Source organism: Sphaerodactylus townsendi, linkage group LG01, assembly GCF_021028975.2.
Source record: "Sphaerodactylus townsendi isolate TG3544 linkage group LG01, MPM_Stown_v2.3, whole genome shotgun sequence".
NCBI classification, from domain to species: Eukaryota; Metazoa; Chordata; class Lepidosauria; order Squamata; family Sphaerodactylidae; genus Sphaerodactylus; species Sphaerodactylus townsendi.
In genome coordinates, this window is record NC_059425.1 from 20189752 (window position 1) to 20210509 (window position 20758).

Consider the following 20758-nt stretch of genomic DNA (forward strand, 5'->3'; position numbering starts at 1 on the left):
AATTTCCCTGAGTCGATTGGTGCAGGCCATTCGAGAACAATTCTCATAATTCCACCCACTCCTTTCTTTGCCTCCCTCAATGTGGCATCCTCCGTGGCCGCAGCGAAGGACCAAGTCCACGCTGCTTGTTATTATCATTTGCTGATGGGGCTGCTTTCATTGGTTCCTGGGCTGTAACGTTAGCATCAGCTGGGCCGAGGGAAGGGTTTTAGCTGCTACTGTCCTACTCATTTTGTTTGTTTAATTCAACTTAAATAATCAAACTGTTGATTGATTTCATGTTGTTATTTCATTCTCTTTCCAAGGCGCCCTGGGTGCTTTTAAAGTAGAAGGCTCGAGTATAAATCTGAATAAATAAATCAGCACAGGCCAGATTTTTGCTGTCACCTCAAACCTGCAAACTTTTCAGCCGAGTCGGTTCACATGGGTCATCTGTGTGTCTTTGAGAGTTTGGAAATAAATGATCTATAATTTGGGGGATGGGGAGGTATTGCATCAAAAATGGGAAAGTGTTTTCCACCCACCAAGAATGAGCACAGTGCAATTTCATTTGCCTTCCATGACATTGGCACGTTGCCAGCTTTGGCAGTATATTTTTCTGATGCCATTCATTTAAAACTAACAATCGCTGATTGGTTGGAATCATGACCATGGGACTCAAATATGTATGTTTTTAAAATTACTCAAATCTGTCTAGCATGTGCTTATCTTCCCTTCTTCCAGTGAGTGCAGAACTGTGTATGTGGCTCTCTTGTCCTCAAAAGAGCCAGTTTGATGTAGTGATTAACACTGTCATACTAGTTTATGGAAGACCCACATTGAAGAGGAGTAGTAGTAGTAGTAGTAGCAGCAGCAGCAGCAGCAGCAGCAGCAGCAGCAGCAGCAGTAGTAGTAGTAGCAGTAGTAGTAGTAGTTTGGCTTTATACCCCACCTTTCTCTCCTGTAAGGAGACTCAAGGTGGCTTACAAGCTCCTTTCCCTTCCTCTCCCCACAATAGACACCTTGTGAAGTAGATGGGACTGAGGGAGTTCTGAGGGAACTGTGACTAGCCCAAAGTCACCCAGCAGGAATGTAGGAGTGCGGAAACACATCTGGTTCACCAGATAAGCCTCTGCCACTCAGGTGGAGGAGTGGGAAATCAAACCCGGTTCTCCAGATTAGAATCCACCTGCTCTTAACCACTACACCACGCTGGCTCTCTTTAAATCCTCCACTCATGCCATGGAAGCGTACTGGATGCCTTTGGGCCAGTTGCACATTCTCAAACGAATATATCTTGCAGGGTTGTTGTGAGGATAGAATGGAGGAGAGAAGAAGGATGTAAGCTGCTTTGGGTCCCTGTTGGAGAAAAAGGCGGGGTTTAAATGAATTAAATAATAAACTGTCTCCTCACAACAGCAGTCCGGTGAGGTAGGCTGGCGGAGTTCGGCCGATCCACCGTGACCCAAACAAGTTCTGTGGGGGTTAAGGCAGAATAATTAGAACATGGGGTGAACTTACATTTTTCACGGCTGAGGGTACTCTTCACTTTCCCCCTTCCGCTTTTACTGACATTTGTTAATTTTTTAATGCTCTTAATATTTGATGTGTGACTGGAGGGGAAAAACCTGGCTGCGAGAAATTAACACTACTTGACTCAATGAAGGAAACGCAGTCTCAGCTTTTGTCGGCTTTTTGTTCTGAGCAGCCAGTGTGCCTGTGGAGACTCTGACCCACTTACACACACGCACGCACACACGCACGCACACACGCACGCACACACACACGCACACACACACGCATACACACACGCATACACACACACACAAAATTTCCCCTTCCCTTTTAATCCAGATATCTGGGGCAAGCCGTGACCCCTTCCCAAAGGTGCTATTTGCCAAAAGCCTTCTCCGTTGGTGACCTGTTGGTTAAACTAATACAGGTAACTCCTCATTAATGCAGAAAGTTGATAAAGATGATAAAGTGCTGGAGATTTTTTTTTTCTGTTCTGCATCCAAGTGGAGGAAAGGGCAGCTTTGATCCACGGGGCTTTGTAAGCATCAACACAGACAAGAAGATAGCGTCGGATTTTAAACAGTCGGATTCAGCAGGTCGGAATCTGGTTACTAAGCTATGGTTGGAGGAGACTTGGGGTGGGACCCTTAATAAAACCTACCACCACCCCTGCTCCTGAGTCCTATGAATTTGCTTGTCAGCTCCCCTTTTGGCTTTCTGAAAACACTAATTGGGGAGCGTTACTTGTCTTATGGTAGCAAAAGCGACCATGTTAGGTAGCAGCAATCCATCTGTGTGGAGAATTGGGTAGCTGTCTGGGATCAGTGAGATAATGAGCAAGGTCTCCATGACAGAAGGGCTCCAAGTTGGAAGCCACGACAGGTGGGGGGCGATATCGCTGTGTTCTACAACATCCTCTCTGGTACCTACCAAGATTGGGCGCTGCCAGCTGTTGCTGGCAGCAAGTCCAGAGGCTCCAAAGACAAGAAACTTTTTATCTCCATCCATCTTGCCCACATTTACCTTTTGATGCTTCAGAAGTCATAAGCATCTCCAGATTTGGAGGCTCTCCCCTATCCCAGAAGACTCTCTTTTGTCTATTGGTTTTGCAACATCATTGTGAACTGGTGTATTGTCGAAGGCTTTCACGGCTGGATTCAACTGGTTGTGGTGGGTTTTCTGGGCTGTGTGGCCATGGTCTGGTGGATCTTGTTCCTAATGTTTCATCTGCATCTGTGGCTGGCATCTTCAGAGGTGTATCACAGAGGGAAGTCTGTTATAAGTCTGGACACTGTGTGTAACAGACTTCCCTCTGTGATACACCTCTGAAGATGCCAGCCACAGATGCAGGTGAAACGTTAGGAACAAGATCCACCAGACCACAGCCACACAGCCCGGAAAACCCACCACAACCAACTGTGAACTGAGTTTGGTACGCCCACTTTTTCAATTGAAAAGAAGGTGGCAAGGAATAGAAGAAGAGAAAAACTTGGATTTATACCCCGGTTCTCTCAACTGTAAGGAGTCTCAAAGCTTTACAAACCCCTTCCACTATTGTTAACCACTGCACCACATCTTGTCAGATTTCAAAAGCTAAACAGGGTTGATACTTGGATAAGAGAACACCAAGGAAGTTTCTGCAGACGAAGGCGATGGCAAACCACCTCCTCTTCTCCTTGACCTCAAAAGCCCCTTGATGGGGCTGCTGTAAGTCAGCTGCAACTTGACCGCAATTTGCATACAGTTTTTAAAATTAACAACTGATAATAGTGTCCATGTGGGTTAATAAACACTCCAGTCCCATTTTCATGATAACAAGGCACTCACAAAAGGTAAGAGGACTAGACCCCTCTGCCCCTGTGATTTGACTGTAGATACATTGGAAGGTTGCTCTTTGGTTTTTCTGGCTTGGGTTGTATAAAATGTCGCACAGGGTTTTTTAAAAAATGTAAAACATTCTCACCCCTCTCATTGATCCTCCATGGTGGCTTGTAAACCATAAATCCATTTAACAACAAAATCCAAATGACTGTAAAAATACTAAAATATATAAAAGGAGAAGTTAAAAAAAAATAGAATCACATCATCTGACAACTGCAGTGAGCAATACATACAGTCCTATCCATTAAATGCTTGGGAAAAGTGAAGCCATTTGAAGTTGGCAGGTAAAATATGATAGAGCTGGCAGCAAATAAATATTTCTGGGGAGGTCTTGACAGAATGCTTGCTTTGAACATGATTATAGCTACCCAACATTGAAAATATGTTTTAAAGAATTCTTTGCAGGTTCTCTGGAATCTTCGACTTGTATAAATACCTCATTTCTTGGCTTATCGCAGTGAGCTTTAGCTTCTGGAGCACCGGTTCTCAATCTTTTGTTATCTTGTGTCCCACTGATTGTTTTATCAACAAACCTGAGTCCCACCACGATAGAAACAAAAAGCATTGTTTTTCTGAGAAGGACATTTATATGTCTACAGGCCTCCTGTTGTTGCCTCGAACATGCCACAAGGTCACAAATAGATAATCCGGGTTGGGCAAGAGAAGGCACATCTTTCTTTCTTGTGGACACGGGGATTGAGAGAGAGCGCATTCTCAGTGATTGTTATAAAAACCCTGCATTCCCCCCTAGATTACTTCTATGATACACATAGCACCGGTTGAAAATCATTGTTGCGGAGCACTGCACAAGTTTCGTGTACTATTTTTAAAAGTAATTTAGGAATGAGGTACATTGAGATGCTACCTGGTTTTGGGGTACCCAGATGCAATGGAGGACAATTATGTCCTTATGTCTCAAGCTTGCGAGTAGAAGAGAACATTTGCCAGGTGTTACTACTTATGCCATTCTTTCAGCAGCCCAGCTGTTAATGATACACGAGTCCTACCGGCATCCTATCTACAGCTCTCCTAGGCCTGCTGCTGTTTCGGCACCATTTTTACAGTGGTGTAGTGGTTGAGAGCAGGTGGATTCTAATCTGGAGAACTGGGGTTGATTCCCCACTCCTCCACCTGAGTGGCAGAGGCTTATCTGGTGAACCAGATGTGTTTCTGCACTCCTACATTCTTGCTGGGTGGCCTTGGGCCTGTTACTGTTTTCTCAGAACTCTCTCAGCCCCACATACTTGTTGTGGGGAGAGGAAGGGAAAGGAGCTTGTAAGTCACCTTGAGTCTGCTTACAGGAGAGAAAGGTGAGGTATAATTCCAAACTCCTCCTCCTCCTCCTCCTCCTCCTCCTCCTCCTCCTCTTCTTGAGTGATAGACACGTGGATGATCCTGAGGGATAAAGCAACTGGATTAATGACATCAGGATGATATATATCCATTTAGAGCCAATTAGGAATCTCATAGTTATTGTAGGATGCCATGAAACGCAGCCAACTGGAATTAGCCTACTGACCATGCGCCAACTGACAGTCTCATAGTCAAGGGTCATGCCAAGATATGTAGACAACTGGAGTTAGCCACCTGGGAATCCCATAGTCAATGGGTGATACCATGATAAATAGCCAACTCTAGAAGAGGTCACATTGGGCAAATAAAGCAGCGGAATATTCCATTTTAATGCATTCCCTCCTTTTGACCACAGGCACAAAATGGCTGAAAAGAAGCCATTTTTGTCTGCTGCAGCAAATGTTTGGCAGTAACTCCTCCTCCACAATTAATAATCTAAAACTTTTGTACCTGATAATCCTTTTTTGCTGCTTATGTCTGATCCACTTCTGCCTCCTGCCTGCCTGCATCTCATGCGTCCTTGGAGGAGGGGAGGGGGAGACATTTGATCTCTACCACTGTCTGTCTGTCTTGTCGGCCCATGTGAGAAGGTGCACTCCTCAAGCAGATTTCAAGTGGCTGTTGGTTTGCTAATGCAGGCCATTAGGAGGCTTCTGGAGCCCAGCTTTTGTGGGCTGGAGCACCTGTTTGGCTCCGTTGCGGGCTCTTTGCCTGACACTCTCCCGTGCGCTTGTAGGTTGCCTTTATGGCTTATGAGCCATAGCTTTTCAGAGCAGCAGCTGTCATTTGTAAACGTGTGCCGATTTTCTGGAAAGCGGCAGGTATTTAAATATGCCAGGTTGGTTCATTTGGAGACTGAGACTGTATGAGGAAATGCAGGAGCAGGGTCCGCTGAAGGGGAGTAATCCAGCAAAGAACCTTGCTGTCAGTGCCAGGGCACGGGGTCTTGGGCTGATTGACCCAACTCACTGTCTTATCGTCCTCTTTTCTACTCTTGAGCGGTTCCCGCCTCTTTGTTGCCCCTAATGAGAGGCCTTAGCCTGCCTATAATCGGATCATCCCTTTGTGCAGACAAGCTCCCCTAAAACCGAGGGGCGGAACGACAGGCCTCAAAGAGGCTCCGTTCTTGTAAACGGTAAAACAAAAGCTGTATTCTGCTCAATTATGCGTGTATAAGTTGACGGGCTTTATGGGGCTGGCAGACGGCGCATTAGGAGCTGAAAGGAAAGCGCCACTGTCATTTTGACTGCAAGGAGATGGGTCCCTCCGTTTCGAAATGGCATATTAGACGTGTAACTTGCCGTACAAAAGCGAAAGGGGACTGCGAGGTGAGGTGGGTGGAGACTGCGTTGTTTTCATTCCAAAGCCGAGCAGGCAGGTAGTTGCAAATCCTGTGCAAATTAATAAATCAATCTCAACAAGCTCATCTGCATAGCTGCTTTGACTTTGCGGATTTTGCGGCTTTGCCCGTACTTTGGGTTAATCTGTTGTGTGTAATAAGACCAACTGTGCACCTGAGCTTTGCCAATCATACAGCCTACAGTTTTTAAAATTTACAATGCATTTACCCCACGTTGTGGTAAACGGACCATCAGCAGCAAATTAAAATACACCGAAAGCATAAAAAAATCAATCTGTGGAATCAGCTGAGGGGCAATCAGCAGAGTAACACGAACCAATTAAAACAAGAGAAGAGGAGCTGGGAATTTATATGCTGCCTTTCTCTCCTGTAAGAAGGCTCAGAGGGGCTTACAAACTCTTTTTCTGTCTTCCCCTCACCACAGACACTTTGTGAGGTAGGTGGGACTGAGAGAGTTCTGAGAGAGCTGTGACTAGCCCAAGGCCACCCAGCTGGAATGTGTAGCAGTGGGGAAACAAATCCGGTTCGCCAGATAAGACTCTGCCGCTCAGGTGGAGGAGTGGGGAATCAAACCTGGTTCTCCAGATTAGAGTTCGCCTGCGCTTAACCACTACACCACTCTGGCTCCTGAAATAAAGGCCATCCGTAAACAGGAAACATAAACAAGCTTCAACTGAACCTGGGCTGAGTGAGTTGCTGCATGAAATGTTAAGGGCAAACAGATAATTCTGCTGTCCTGGTGCTGCCATCAAGAAGGCATGTAGTCATCCACCACACCAATGATGAAGGCAGAATGGGTAGCAGGGACTCTCCAGGCGGCCTGAGGTTTAAGTGGGTGAAAATGGTCCCTGAAGGACCCTGACCCCAAGATATTAAGGGCTTTAAAGATCAAAACCCAGCCCTTTGCAGGTGAGCTTGGATCCCAAACCCAGTGTTACAAAATCAGAAGAAGTTGGTGTTGTCAAATAGTATCTGCCTGGTGGCAACCCCATCTATGAGGCATTCCACACAAAAGGCAAATTGAGGTGGTTTGTCTTTGCCTTCCTCTGCACAGAGCCCAGTCTTCCTTGGCAGACTCCCATACAAGCATTGGGTAATAAGAACTGATGTCTATATGATGACATCTTGCCCCTCATTAACAACTGAACAGCCAAGACCTGCCTCAGGTGTTGTTTCAAAGAGTCTTCTGCAATAGAAAAGCACCTGGTGTAGAAATGTAAAACAGTGAAAGTGAATGTTCCCAATTAGAACTGATGGCTGCAACCAGTTAAATCCTTTCAATCATGCATGTTGTTATAAGAACAGGATGGACTTCACCTGTCTCTTGAAAAAAAATGAAGTAGGTATCCAACACCTATAGTCTGTTTCAGAGAAAAGATGTTAGTGTGACTGTATATTCCTCCGCCACAGAATTCAACATGCAGGGCCTTCTTTGTTGTAGAATGCTCCATCAGGGTCCTAGTGCCTACCTAGGGTCCTACCCAGCCCTTCTCCTCGTCATCAGTTTGAAAGTAGAAACACAATGAACTTTAAATGTTCTTGTATCAAAGTACCATGTTCAATAATGCACAAAACAAAAAAAGGCAGTATGTAAAAATGAATGATAATTCTCATAAACATTCAGGACTATATTCTGCTGTGGAGGCATACAATTTTCTTGATGGCTGCACCTCAACTGACCATACCAACATCTTTATCTGAGAAAGACTATAGTTTCCTGCAGAATTAGGAACATAAAGAGGAGATCCTCTGATGTGGATCTTTGAAGATGGACTTTAAGATCTTTTTAGTTGTAGGTGTGTATTTTTAATCTTACCTTTTTTCCAAGGAACTCTGAGTGATGTATATGGTTCTCATCACCTCTGTTTTATCCTGATTAAACTTCTATAAGTTAGGCTGAGAGAGAGTGACAAAGAGAAACTGGCCCAAAATGACCCCATGAGCTTCAGTAGCAGTGTGGAGCGTTGATCCCAGGTGTCCCAGATGTGATAGGCTATCTTAGCCTTTCTAGACCACAGAAACTTTCCAGACTGACCTCCGAAAGACTCACTCCAGCCCTCCGCTTGATTCAGCCTGATCAACTGTGCTTGCATGTTTGAGGAACAGATATCTGAGTGCTATGTAAGGTCCAGATGCTCTTTTGTGAAAACCAACCTTGCTGCTCAAAATTATTTTTCCAGTTCCAAAGCTACGGCAACTTTCTCTTGGCTGTTGTTGTTTTTCTGGGCTGTGCAAATGTTGTCTGGTAGTTTAAGTCACACAGTCTAGAAAGCCCACAACAGCCAGTTGATTGCGGCATGAAAGCCTTTGACAACTTGCTGTTGTGTAGAAAAAAGGATTGAGGGGGAGAGGGGAGTGAGGCAGGGTGCCTGAAATGAAACCAAAGAGACTGCTCTGACATAAGTGTTGTTCTTGTTTCTTCCGTATCCTGCCATTTTAATTTTGTTTAATTTTTTTAAATAAAACTTGGGCCCCTTATTAATTCTCCCCCCCAAGAAAGTAATCTGATCAAAGGGTCCTCCCCCTTTTTGAATGGACAAGAAAGTAGCTAGCTCTTTTAACTGGGCTGCTGACTATGGCTAGGAAAGTTTCTTGGCTGGTGACACTGTGCAGGGGAAAGCAATGAGGACGATCTTGGGCCAGGAGGCCAAGCTCTGTGAGGAAAGGCTGAGGGAACTGGGAATGTTTCATTTGGAGAAGCGGAGATTGAGGGAGGACATGATTGCGTGGGGAGCTCTTCCTGTTGGCAGCAGAGGATAGGATAATAATGGGTTTAAATTATGAGTGGAAAGAAGCTGGCTAGATATTAGGAATTTATTTTTACTCAAGAAGTAGTTCAGCAGTGGAATCAGCTGCCTAGGGAGGTGGTGAACTCCCCCTCGCTGGCTGTCTTCAAGCAATGGCTGGATGAACACTTGTCAGTGATTCTTTAGACTGGTCCTGCATTGAGCAAGGGGGTTGGACTGGATCAGAGGTGTCCAATCCTGGCACTTCAGATGTTCATGGACTCCAATTCCCATCAGCCTCTGGTGGCATGGCCAATTGGCCACCAGGGGCTGATGGGAATTGGAGTCCATGAACATCTGAAGCGCCAGAGTTGGACACCCCTGAACTAGATGGCCTGTCTGGCCCTTCCAACTCAATGACCCCTTCCCTCACAATGCTAGAACTTGGGGGCACCCACTAAAATGGATGAGCAGCAGACTCTTCTTTCCTTCCCTCATAAATCAGTTCTCCCCCATCTCATCCTGATTGGCGCTGCATGCAAGAGCGGCCCAGCACTTTCTCCCCACCAGAAAGCAAATGGAGGCCGACAGCCAACCTCAGCAGTGTCCAAATTGTAACAGATTCTCCAGATCGCAGCATCTTGTGGCCCCCAATGTGGTGGAATCTTGTTCACAAGGACAAGTTTTCAAAAAACTGTACTCTGATTCCACCCCCTCCTTTTCTTTCCTTTCCAACCGAGGCCAATGTGAGTGATACTGAGCACTTCCTTTCTAATCTCTGCCACTTAATTAGGGGCGAGAGCGGCACCTCGGTATATTTCTGGGTGTTCTTTGTCACGAGGAGAACAGAGCTATTTGCTAACAAATTGCTTCCATTGTGCTTTGCACTTCCTGAGCACATGATGGAATGAGGGGGTGGTGAAGAAATGAAGATGGGGGCGGGAGCGGGGGAATCATTTACTCTGATCGTAAGAAGAGCTTTGCTTGATTGCAGCATCTCAACTGGGTCCAGTTCCCATTAATGGCTGGCCAGGTGCGTTCTGTCAAGACCATCAAATAAAAATGATGACCCCGTGCAATTATTTTCTCCCGCTTCAGGTATCCAGAGAGAGACTGCATCTGAATATAGAGCATTTGAAGCTATTTCTGATTGCTTTGAGGGCAAGGGCCTATCTACCCGGGAGTGCCACATTGGGTCAGATCGAAGTTCATCTGTTTGGCATCCTTGTAGCCAGTGGATGTCAGCCAGGGCACCTAAGAAAGCAAGTTTTGAATCCAGTAATCCCTTCAAAACCAGCAAGATCTCCAGAGGGATAAGCTTTTGAGAGTCAGGCTGCCTTTGTCTCGTTCGTATGTGAAGAAGGGAGCTTTGACTCCTGAAAGCTTATACCTTGGAAATCTTTGAAGTTTGTGTGTGTGTGTGTGTGCGTGCGCGCGCACCAATGACTTGTTGGTTGGAAACCATTAAGAGGGACATGGGCATGAACATCAACCAATTGAAAGAAGTTGTGGCAAACAGGGAAGCATGGAGGGGACTGATTTACAGAGTATCCAAGAGTCTGACCCAACTAAATGGATAAAGAAGAAGAGGAAGAGGAGGAGTAGGAGGAGTTTGGATTTATATCCCCCCTTTCTCTCCTGCAGGAGACTCAAAGGGGCTCACAATCTCCTTGCCCTTCCCCCCTCACAACAAACACCCTGTGAGGTAGGTAGGGCTAAGAGAGCTCCGGAAAGCTGTGACTAGCCCAAGGTCACCCAGCTGGCGTGTGTGGGAGTGCACAGGCTAATCTGAATTCCCCAGATAAGCCTCCACAGCTCAGGCGGCAGAGCTGGGAATCAAACCCGGTTCCTCCAGATTAGTATGCACCTGCTCTAAACCACTAAAGATGATATATATGTATGTTTATATAAGCAGAATAACAAGCAGAATGTAGCTTCTGTGCCACTTTAAATAAGAACAGTTATTTTGGTAAAGACCAGCCTTTTTACCTCAGAAATCATAAACAGCAGCACTTTATTTATAGTGAGTGTATATATTTATAGTGAGAGTATATATGTATATAAACGTAGTAACACTTGTATGCTGATACATTTACAGTTCATTGTTTGGTTACAATTTGGTTACTATAACAAGTATCGTTTACAGTATTCACGTTCAGTCAGAGGCTTTTTACATAGCTTTAGTTAATAGAACACTGAACATCTTTCCTCAGCAGAGGCAAACAGTTTTCAACTGTCACTTTTAGAATGTTCGCTGAGATCTCCCAGAATTCCGTGCTGCTGCATGCAAGGCTGTAAAATCCAACTATCTTGTCCTACCGTAAGGTGCTACCAGTCTCAAAACTTTCTCCTCTACTTCCGACCAACCTGGCTACCCACTTGAAACAAAGAGGCTCAGCTGAAAATCAAGAAGTCCCCAGTTCAGGTCTTGCCAGTGCCATGAACTTACGAGGGGATCTTAGCCACCCTTCCCCCCAGCCTTCCTTAGCTCTCTGTTTGCAGTGCAGGGATAATATTGCCAGCCGTCCTGACCTGCTAGGCTTAGGGTGTGTGCGGGGAGTGCAGCACAATAAAGTACCTAAAATACTTTGAACCCATGAAAGTGCAATAAAAATCCTCAGCTGTTAAGTTTTGTTGCATTACGGCTCTGTGTGCAACAGCCATATGCTGCCACCAATTTGATACAGGGGAAGATCTCTCAGGAAACATGTTTGTTCTTCAGGACTTCCCAAATGGACAATCTTTGTGCCATCTGTAGGCAGACTCTTTGTACTTGTGAAGTCCTTTATTGATGGTTCCAATTTATTGTCCAGTTTTGCCTTCTATGGAGGAGCCTGGAAATTCCAGCTCCTAGGATAGCACCTAGGGTAGTAAAATGAACTTTGAGAATACTGTCTTTGTCCCCACATGCATTACAGCTTCCCAAGTATATCTGGGAGTCCTCCTTTTCAGTTTTTCCTGGTAAATACATCCCTATTTTCACTCTGAATCCCTTTTAGTTATGCCTGACAACATTATTATTGTGTACATATGCACCCTAAACCCCCTCCCCAATCCCAGGTGTCTTGTAGCCACCAAAATAGTCTAGTATGAGATTGTTGCTAGCCTGTCAAACCAGGCCTTAATATTCTCCTGTTCCTATGAAGGTCTGTGGGTGACAGTGGACCCGTGGTGCTCCCCCAGACGCACCTACCTCATAGGGACATTGTGACAGTGAAATGGAGAAGGGGCAAGAACCACATAACCTGAGCCTTCTGGAGAAAGCATGAGGTAGAAATAATGTATTTTGACTCCATTATGGAGGCTGCCTTCATAATGGGTATTCCTGCTTGGGAGGTTTTTAAGCGGAGGCTAGAAGGCCGTCTGACAGCAATGCTGCTTTTGTGATCTTAGGCCAGCGGTGAACCTATGGCACTCCAGATGTTCATGAACTACAATTGGCCATTCTGGCAGGGGCTGATGGGAATTGTAGTCCATGAACATCTGGAGTGCCATAGGTTCGCCACCACGGGCTTAGGCAGATCATGAGAGGGAGAGCAGGCAGGGATGAGTCGGGACTTGGGTCTTGTGGCCCTTTCTCTCCTGCCCAGGGTAATGTCAGTAGCCAATCTGAGATCAGGAAGCAATTTTCCTGCAAACCAGATTGGCCAGGGATCCTGGAGTGTTTGTTGCCATCTTCTGGGCATGGAGCAATGGGCACTGTGTGTATGTTTGTGAGTGTGTGTGTGGGGGGGGGGGGGGGGGATTTTTGAATTTCCTGGGCATGGAGGTTGGACTAGATTATCTTTCAACTCTATGATTTTGTAAAAAGAGCCAACTACAAATACACTGTGAGATTCCAGACAGTCTTTTTAATGGAGAGAAATAGCTGTACTTTATCATGGTCAGGGAGTCCATGGGGCCCAGCCTAGGCTGCTGCAGGTTGTGATACGCTTAAGGTAAAGATGGTCTCCAGTGCAAGCACAGGGACATTACTGACCCATGGGGTGACATCATAGCACAGCATTGACTAGGCAGACTATGTTTACAGGGTGGTTTGCCACTGGTTCCCTTCCTCAGTCGTCTCTAGACTTTATCTCCAGCAAGCTGGGTTCAAGGTGAAGGAAAAGAGATTCCACCTAAACATCAGGAAAAACTTCCTGATAGTAAGGGCTATTCGACAGTGGAATGCACTACCTTGGAGTGTGGTGGAGTCTCCTTCTTTGGAGATTTTAAACAGAGGCTGGATGATCATATGTCGGGAGTACTTTGATTGTGTGTTCCTGCATGGCAGGGGGTTGGACTTGATGGCCCTTGTGGTCTCTTCCAACTCTATGATTCTGTTGGGTGCTCACTTTCCTGACTTCGGAAAGCTGGGAGGCTGCATGAGCCTTGAACCAGCTACCTGGAACTGACTTCTGTTAGGATCGAACTGAGGTCGTGAACAGAACTTTGAGTGTAGTACTTCAGCTTACCACCCTGTGCCATGGGGCCTCGCAGTACACTGAGAGCTTCATAAATAAAATAGAAATGCATTCATGATTCATGATTCTAGAATGGGACAGAGTATGAATGCGAGGGGGTTGTGTTACAAATTTTGATTGGCCTAGAGAACTGATGCTTAAGACTTCAAGCAAGGAACCATTTATGGTTGGTTTATTAGTTTGTTCTGCTCCAGGCGCATCGGTAGTATATTTATCGAGACCAACGCTGCAGAGGAGTCAGAAACATCATCAGCCTGGTTGGTTGCCTACAAAAAAAGCAAAACAAAATTTGAAAAAGACCAATGGGAAGACAGCAAAGAGAAAAGGATATTTCAGGATATGATGGAAAAGTCCCAAGTCTATACTTTGTAACAGCTGTAAAACGGAGCACTGGATTTTGCTGCAGATAAACAAGATTAGACAGTGTTGGGTGCAAAGCAGATCTCACAGCTTCATGAAAAAGGCTTGGACTATGGCTAGGGAGATCTGGTTCAAATCACTGTTTAGCCTTGAAACCCCCTGGGTCAGTGTTTCCCAACCTTTTCGAGGTCAGGGTACCCTTGACCTCACTCTTCATATCTCAAGGTACCCCTGCTGCCACCCCCACTTTCCCCTCCCAGGGTGAAGGGAAGCAGGGGGGTGGTGGCTGCTGACCTTGCGGCAGGCCCTGTCCCATGGGCCAGCTCCATGCCCTTGCTGGCGCCGGTGGGAGACACCACAAAAATGAGGGGGGCAGGTAGTGTTGCTGTCGTACCCCTGGGACATGCTCACGGCACCCCAGGGTACCACAGAACCCTGGTAAAGAATGGCTGCCCTGGGTGTTCATTAGCATAACTACTCTGCAAGGCTGTTGCGTGGATAAAATGGAGGGGGAGACTCTCTATGGAGAAAGGATGGAAAAGATCGAATAAGAATAATATTATCCTGCTGGGTTTGGATGTTTTCTGTGGACCACCACTGCAGTTTTTATCCATCCTGATTCAGAATCTAATGCCGACAGAGCTTGGTGCATGCTGAATGGCTACCACTTGCAGAGAATAGACACCCCTCACAAATGGGCTGTATACTGGGGAGTGTGGATTTGTGCTCAGGCAGTGGCCCAGGATGTGAGAACAGTGTGCCAATAAGTATATGACTGTTCCTGCCTTGAAATTCTGGAGGGGACTGTCACATATCTGACCTTAAGAGTTTGTGCTGTTTTTTTGCATCTTGCTGAGCAGCTATATCTTGATAGCTGTGAGCTGAGTTAGAGAGCCAAGTAGATATCAAGAAGAAGAAGAGTTTGGATTTATGCCCCACCTTTCTCTCCTGTAAGGAGACGCAAGGCAGCTTACAAGCTCCTTTCCCTTCCTCTCCGCCCAACAGACACCTTGTGCGGTAGGTGGGGTGGGGAGAATCCTGAGACTGTGACTAGCCCAAGATCACCCAGCAGGACTGTAGGTGTGCAGAAACACATCCGGTTCACCAGATAAGCCTCTGCCACTCAGGTAGAGGAATGGGGAATCAAACCCGGCTGTGCTGCATCAAGCTGTCTTTGCTGTTATTTGCAGTTGAGATGGGTGATCCAGCCCATGTGGAGTTACCATGACGAGAGGTCTAAGCTGTGACATCTGTGGTGACCAGAGACACTAAACCACTGAACACCAGTGACCGGAGGCAGCACTGCCCTGTTGGTCCTCCTTGTCCTGTTTGTTGGCTCACCAGTGCAAGTGGTTGGTCACTGTACATGTGAAACAGGATTCTGAACTTCTTAGACCACTGTTTTGGTTGAGCAAGACCAGTGTGAGAGCTAGCGGGGTGTAGTGGTTACGAGCAGGTACACTTTAATCTGGAGAACAGGGTTTGATTCCCCACTCCTACAGTCCTGCTGGGTGACCTTGGGCTCACTAGTCACAGTTCTTCGGAGCTCTCTCAGCCACACCTAGCTCACGGGGGGGGGGGGGGAAGGAAAGGAGATTGTAAGCCCCTTTGAGTCTCCTTACAGGAGAAAAAGGGGGATATAAATCTAAACTCTTCTTCTTCTCTTGTGTTCTTATGTTCAATGAACTATTTGGTCTCTAAAAACTAAGTCAGGGAGCATCCTCCAAAGCCTCGCCCCCAGTGAGAGTTGTCATCTGTGTCCCATTGCTATCCCTTTTCGGAGGACCTTGGGCAGAGGACGGGCGGCTGGCAGCACCTGCATGTTAATCTGGGGTCTTCTGTGCTGGAGAAGCTATTGATTTTTTGGTTGAGCGTGAAAATAAATCTACTGTTAAACTGCTGATGTCTTTACTGCATCCTCGTTTAGCTTCTATAGCTTGGCGGAGTAACAGACAAAGTCCCTGAGGCTGCCTTGGGAAGTAAGAGCCTATTTTAAACTTATTAGGCTGTTTCCATACTGAGGAGCAGAGCAGAGCAGAAAGGAAAGAGGGCGATTTTCCTTCTGCATCGTATTCATCCTCAAAAACAGGCTCTCAAATGGCTTCATATTCTGAAATGTCTCTGTAGGGAAAGTTGAGTCGAAGCATCCGAGGGCAGAAGGGACTTTTGCAAATTATGGGACGCCACAACCCAGAATCCTATGAAGACTTGATGCTAATGATAGGATGTTTTGGAGTTCTTTAATTGATATGGTCACTATGAACCAGAAGCGACTTAATGGCACTTGCACGCACGCACACATGCGCTCTCTCTCTCTCTCTCTCTCTCTCTCTCTCTCTCTCTCTCTCTCTCTCTCTCTCTCTCTCACACACACACACACACACACACACACACACACACACACACACACACACACACACACACACACACACACACACACACACACACAGAGAGAGAGAGAGAGAGAGAGAGAGAGAGAGTCTGGCAGATTTTCTCCCAGTTGGGTGTGGAAAAACAACTCCTTTTGAGATTGCACCGATTTTAAATCAACCTCCCCTCTTTCTTTACTATGTTTTTGTAAGAACGTCTTTGTCTATCACCAGTAAGTTCATATAGTAATCTTATACAGGCTAGTTGGGATGGATCATGAACTGACTGTTGCTCCTCAGACCACTTTTTCAACAAAGCTAAGTGTAAGATACTACACCTAGGTAAAAAGAATGAAATGCACAGGTGTAGGATGGATGACACCTGGCTTGACCACTATACATGTGGAAGGGCTCTGGGAGTCTTAGTAGACCACAAACTGAACATGAATCAGCAGTGTGATGTGGCAGCCAAGGAAACCAATGTGATTCTGGGCTGCATCAATAGGAGTATAGTGTTTAGATTAAGGGACATAATAGTACCTCTCTATTCTGCATTGGTCAGACCAGACCTGACCTGGAATACTATGTCCAGTCCTGGGCACCATAATTCAAGAAGGATATTGAAGAACAAGCTGGAATTTCAAGAAGGATATTGAAGAATAAGCTGGAATATGTCCAGGGGAGTGTGACCAAAATGGTAAAAGTTTTGGAATCCATGTCCTACAAGTAGAGACTTCGAGAGCTACATATGTTTAGTCTGGAGAAGAGAAGGTTAAGGAATGACATGATTGCCACATTTGATTATTTGAAGGAATGTCATGTGAAAGAGGAAGCAAGCTTGTTTTCTGCTGCTCCAGAGACTAGGACATGGAGTAATGGGTTTGAAGTTCAAGAAAAGAGATTCTACTTAAACATTAGGAAGAACTTCCTGACAGCAAGGGCCGTTCGACAGTAGAGTATACTGCTTCGGAGTGTGGTGGAGTCCCCATCTTTGGAGGTTTTTAAAGAGAGGCTGGATGGCCATCTGGCAGGAGTCCTTTGATGGTATATTCCTGCATGGCAGACAGTTGGCCTGTATGGCCCTTGCGGTCTCTTCCGGCTCTATGATTCTAAGGCTGACCTTGACGGACCAAAGGTCTGATTCAGTAGAAGGTAGCTTCATATTTACGATTTATTTTTCATATTTATTTAATTTCCACATTTATACCCCACCCTCCCCGTAAACCGTATCCCGCCCTTCTTCCCTCACAAGGGCCACCAAGGTAGTTACACAGTTTAAATGTACATAATTAAAATCAGATCTAAAATACAAAGATGTAGAAACAATTGAAACATTGGTCAGGAAGAGAGCTGGCCAAGGGAATACTGAACAAAACAAAGAAGTCTTCTCTTTCTGACAGAAAATGGCACAGCCTAGGGAAGGAGAGTAGAAGCCTTGCTCCAGTGTAAAGGGCTTTTCGCTCCATGCGTCTGTGTCCCCTTACAATTCTTGTTAAGACCCTTTCTGTCCGCCACTTTAATCATTCTTCCCATTGACTTGCAGTCTCCGCACTGTCAAGCATAATGGAGAGTACAATGAACAGCGCCCGAGTGTATTAGAGTTCCTTGGATGGTTTTCTCCCTCTGCCTTTTAACTGTCACCTGGAGAACTATTGTGTTATTTTAGCTTTTCTGGAAGCCGTAATCTAGTTAACATAAAAACAATCCCTCTAGTGGGAAACAAGAGGACTGAAACGTTGGGGTGGGGGCTGGAAAGGTGCTCAAGTGTGCCAGGTGGGCAGTTCACGTACCCCTCCCACTTTGAGTCTTCCTTTTTTAATTGTGAAAATGAATACCTTAAGTGAAAAAGGATCAAGTGAAATGAAATGTTGTAACTACCTTTGCTCAGGCGACTTTAGATGCCTTAGATCAGCGTGATGTAGTGATTAAGAGCAGGTGCGCTCTAATCTTGGAGAACTGGGTTTGATTCCCCGCTCTGCCATTTGAGCTGTGGAGGCTTATCTGGTGAACCAGGTTAGCTTGTGCACTCCACGCATGCCAGCTGGGTGACCTTGGCCTAGTCACAGTTCTTTGGATCTCTCTCAGTCCCACCCACCTAACAGGGTGTTTGTTGTGAGGGAAGGGGGGGGGCGGAAAAGGAGATTGTAAACCCCCTTGAGTCTTCTTACAGGAGGGAAAGGGGGGGTGGATATAAATCCAAACTCTTCTTAGATGTCTTCGGCTAGTAAATGATGACACAGGCAATATAATTGTACTGTTCTAAATTATTTACAAAGTTACTTGGATAAATTGTATGAACTGTGACCTATACTACTATGTTAAGGTGTGCTGAAGCTAGGATCCTACTAGGTAATTTTTGCATCATCTAACAGGGTGCATTAATACTTATGCCTTTTTTCAGTTCAGTATAGATTTTCGGTTTGGTTTTACAACCCTAATTCTATTGTAGTGTTTACTGAATCTCCCATCCTGTTGGTTGTATTGACTCTCTCTGTGTAAACGGCTTTGAGTGCAAGTGAGAAAGGTGGGCTATAAATAACGTAAATTAATTAATCAAATGCCTTGAGCACTTTCTCAGAATTTATGCGTGTATAAAAATAAAACAGGAATCCACTGGTGCCTTGGGACTAACAGAATTCATTCCTGCACAAGCTTTTGTGTGGTGGAGTGCTCGTCATCAGATGCCCTGAGTGTGCATCCATGAAGCAGATGCATCTGCACTCCAAGCTACAAGAGCCAGCATGGTGTAGTGGTTAAGAACAGGTACACTCTAATCTGGAGTGCTGGGTTTGATTCCCTGCTCTGCCACTTGAGCTGTGGAGGCTTATCTGGTGAACTAGATTAACTTGTGCACTCCAACACATGCCAGCTGAGTGACCTTGGGCTAGTCACAATTCTTTGGAGCTCTCCCAGCCCCACACACTTCACAGGGTGTTTGTTTTTGGGGGGGGGGAGGGAAAGGAGCTTGTAAGTCCCTTTGAGTCTCCTTACAGGAAAGAAAAGGGAGAAATAAATCCAAACTCTTCTTCTTCTTCTTCTGCAAGCAGAAAATGTTCCCCGTGGGGTCTCTGTGTTGTTCTGACGCTGCAAAAACAAAGGTGGAATCCAGGGGCACCTTTGAAAGTCTCAGAACATATATTTTTAATGTAACCAAACAGGAAGGAGGGAGATACTACAGAGAGCACCCACTTTAGAACAAGATCCGATCAAAAGATTAAAGAATCACTCTTAGATGTGGATAGATAGGCAAAGTGAGGTTGGCGTAAAATCAGATCTAATCCAAGAAAGTGTAGGATAAAAGATGATGAGCAGATCCAGTTAGGAAGTACAGGTTGAAGCATGATAAACCGATTCAATTACAAAAGCACACAGACCATATAATGTTGGCTGTTCATTTTTCTAAGCACAATGCAGCAATTTATTTAGATGCTTAAATGAGTACAAAGAGGAAATAAAGATCACAGAATTATCCGTGCTACAACAATGCGTGTCATATATTAGATGGCGTAAATGAAAACGACACCATGTTGGTGTTAACTAAAGATAACACTAAATATCCAGAGTTGCAGTGCTCATTTCCATATGCTGCTTTAACACAGTACACTTTGATACAGATCTAAACGGTGTCCAAATTAGTAGCTGCAAACTTGACTCCTACATGTTAATTTTTTTAAACTTAAAAGATTTACGGAAATGGTCCTGAAATTCATAGTCATCGGTCATTAAGGTTATTCAAGAAAAGAAAACTCTATGGTGTAATGGAGTCCAGATATATTTTATGTTTGTTGGCCTTTGTTTTGAGCTTGCATAAGGTTATATGCAAAAACTATGTATGTCAAAAGTCACAGTGTGCAGTTTCAAGCTTTTTGCCTGGTAAACTGAGATACAAAATGTATTATGCAGAAAGGCAACACTTTAAAAAAGGAAAGAAATCTGTGATGGGTACACATTCATTAAAAAACACACACGTCGTTCGTTCGCTCGCTCGCTCGCTCGCTCGCTCCTTCCTTCCTTCCTTCCTTCCTTCCTTCCTTCCTTCCTTCCTTCCTTCCTTCCTTCCTTCCTTCCTTCCTTCCTTCCTTCCTTCCTTCCTTCCTTCCTTCCTTCCTTCCTTCCTTCCTTCCTTCCTTCCTTCCTTCCTTCCTTCCTTCCTTCCTTCCTTCCTTCCTTCCTTCCAAGCCCCAGGGTTGCTGACTTTTCCCTTGAGATATATTGAATAACACCTTGTGAGTGTGTGTGTTAAATGCTGTCAAGTCCCTTCCGATTCATGGCAACCCTATGAATTAATGTCTGTCAAAGCATCCTATCCTTAACAGCCTTGCAAACTTAGGGCCATTGCCTTCTTTATAAAGTTAATCCATCTCATGTTGGGTCTTCCTCTTTTCCTACTGCCCTCAAGTTTCCCTAGAATTATTATACATTTACATCTTGGAGACTGACAACATTTTGGGGGTGTAAGTCTTGTTGGTGTCTAAGGTGCTGCTGGACTTGAATCAACCTCTTCTACTGTAGACCAGCCTGGCTACTCACCTGAAAGTGATCTTTCCATTGTGTTTGCAGATGTTACCGTTGCATTTTGCCAAGGGTAGGCTGACCTTCCTGGTCCTCAAGCGCCTCTCGGCATGCCCTGCTGCTTTCCAAAGCACCCAGCATGTGGAATACAAGCCCATCAAGAAGGTTATGGTGGCAAACAGAGGTAAGATGACATGGGAACGTGATTTGACCCAGTGGGGCACCACTACTCTTGGTTGT

General features: G+C 45.4%; 1 protein-coding gene across 3 annotated transcripts in view; it reads left to right on the forward strand.

The window, feature by feature from the left end:
* PC (pyruvate carboxylase) overlaps nucleotides 1-20758 on the forward strand; it is a 473075-nt gene that overhangs the window by 91350 nt on the left and 360967 nt on the right. For all 3 annotated transcript variants that reach the window (XM_048512904.1, XM_048512913.1, XM_048512922.1), the window contains one exon: nucleotides 20567-20702. In XM_048512904.1, coding sequence (XP_048368861.1) covers nucleotides 20567-20702 — 136 coding nt within the window. The remainder of the gene's footprint in view (nucleotides 1-20566; nucleotides 20703-20758) is intronic.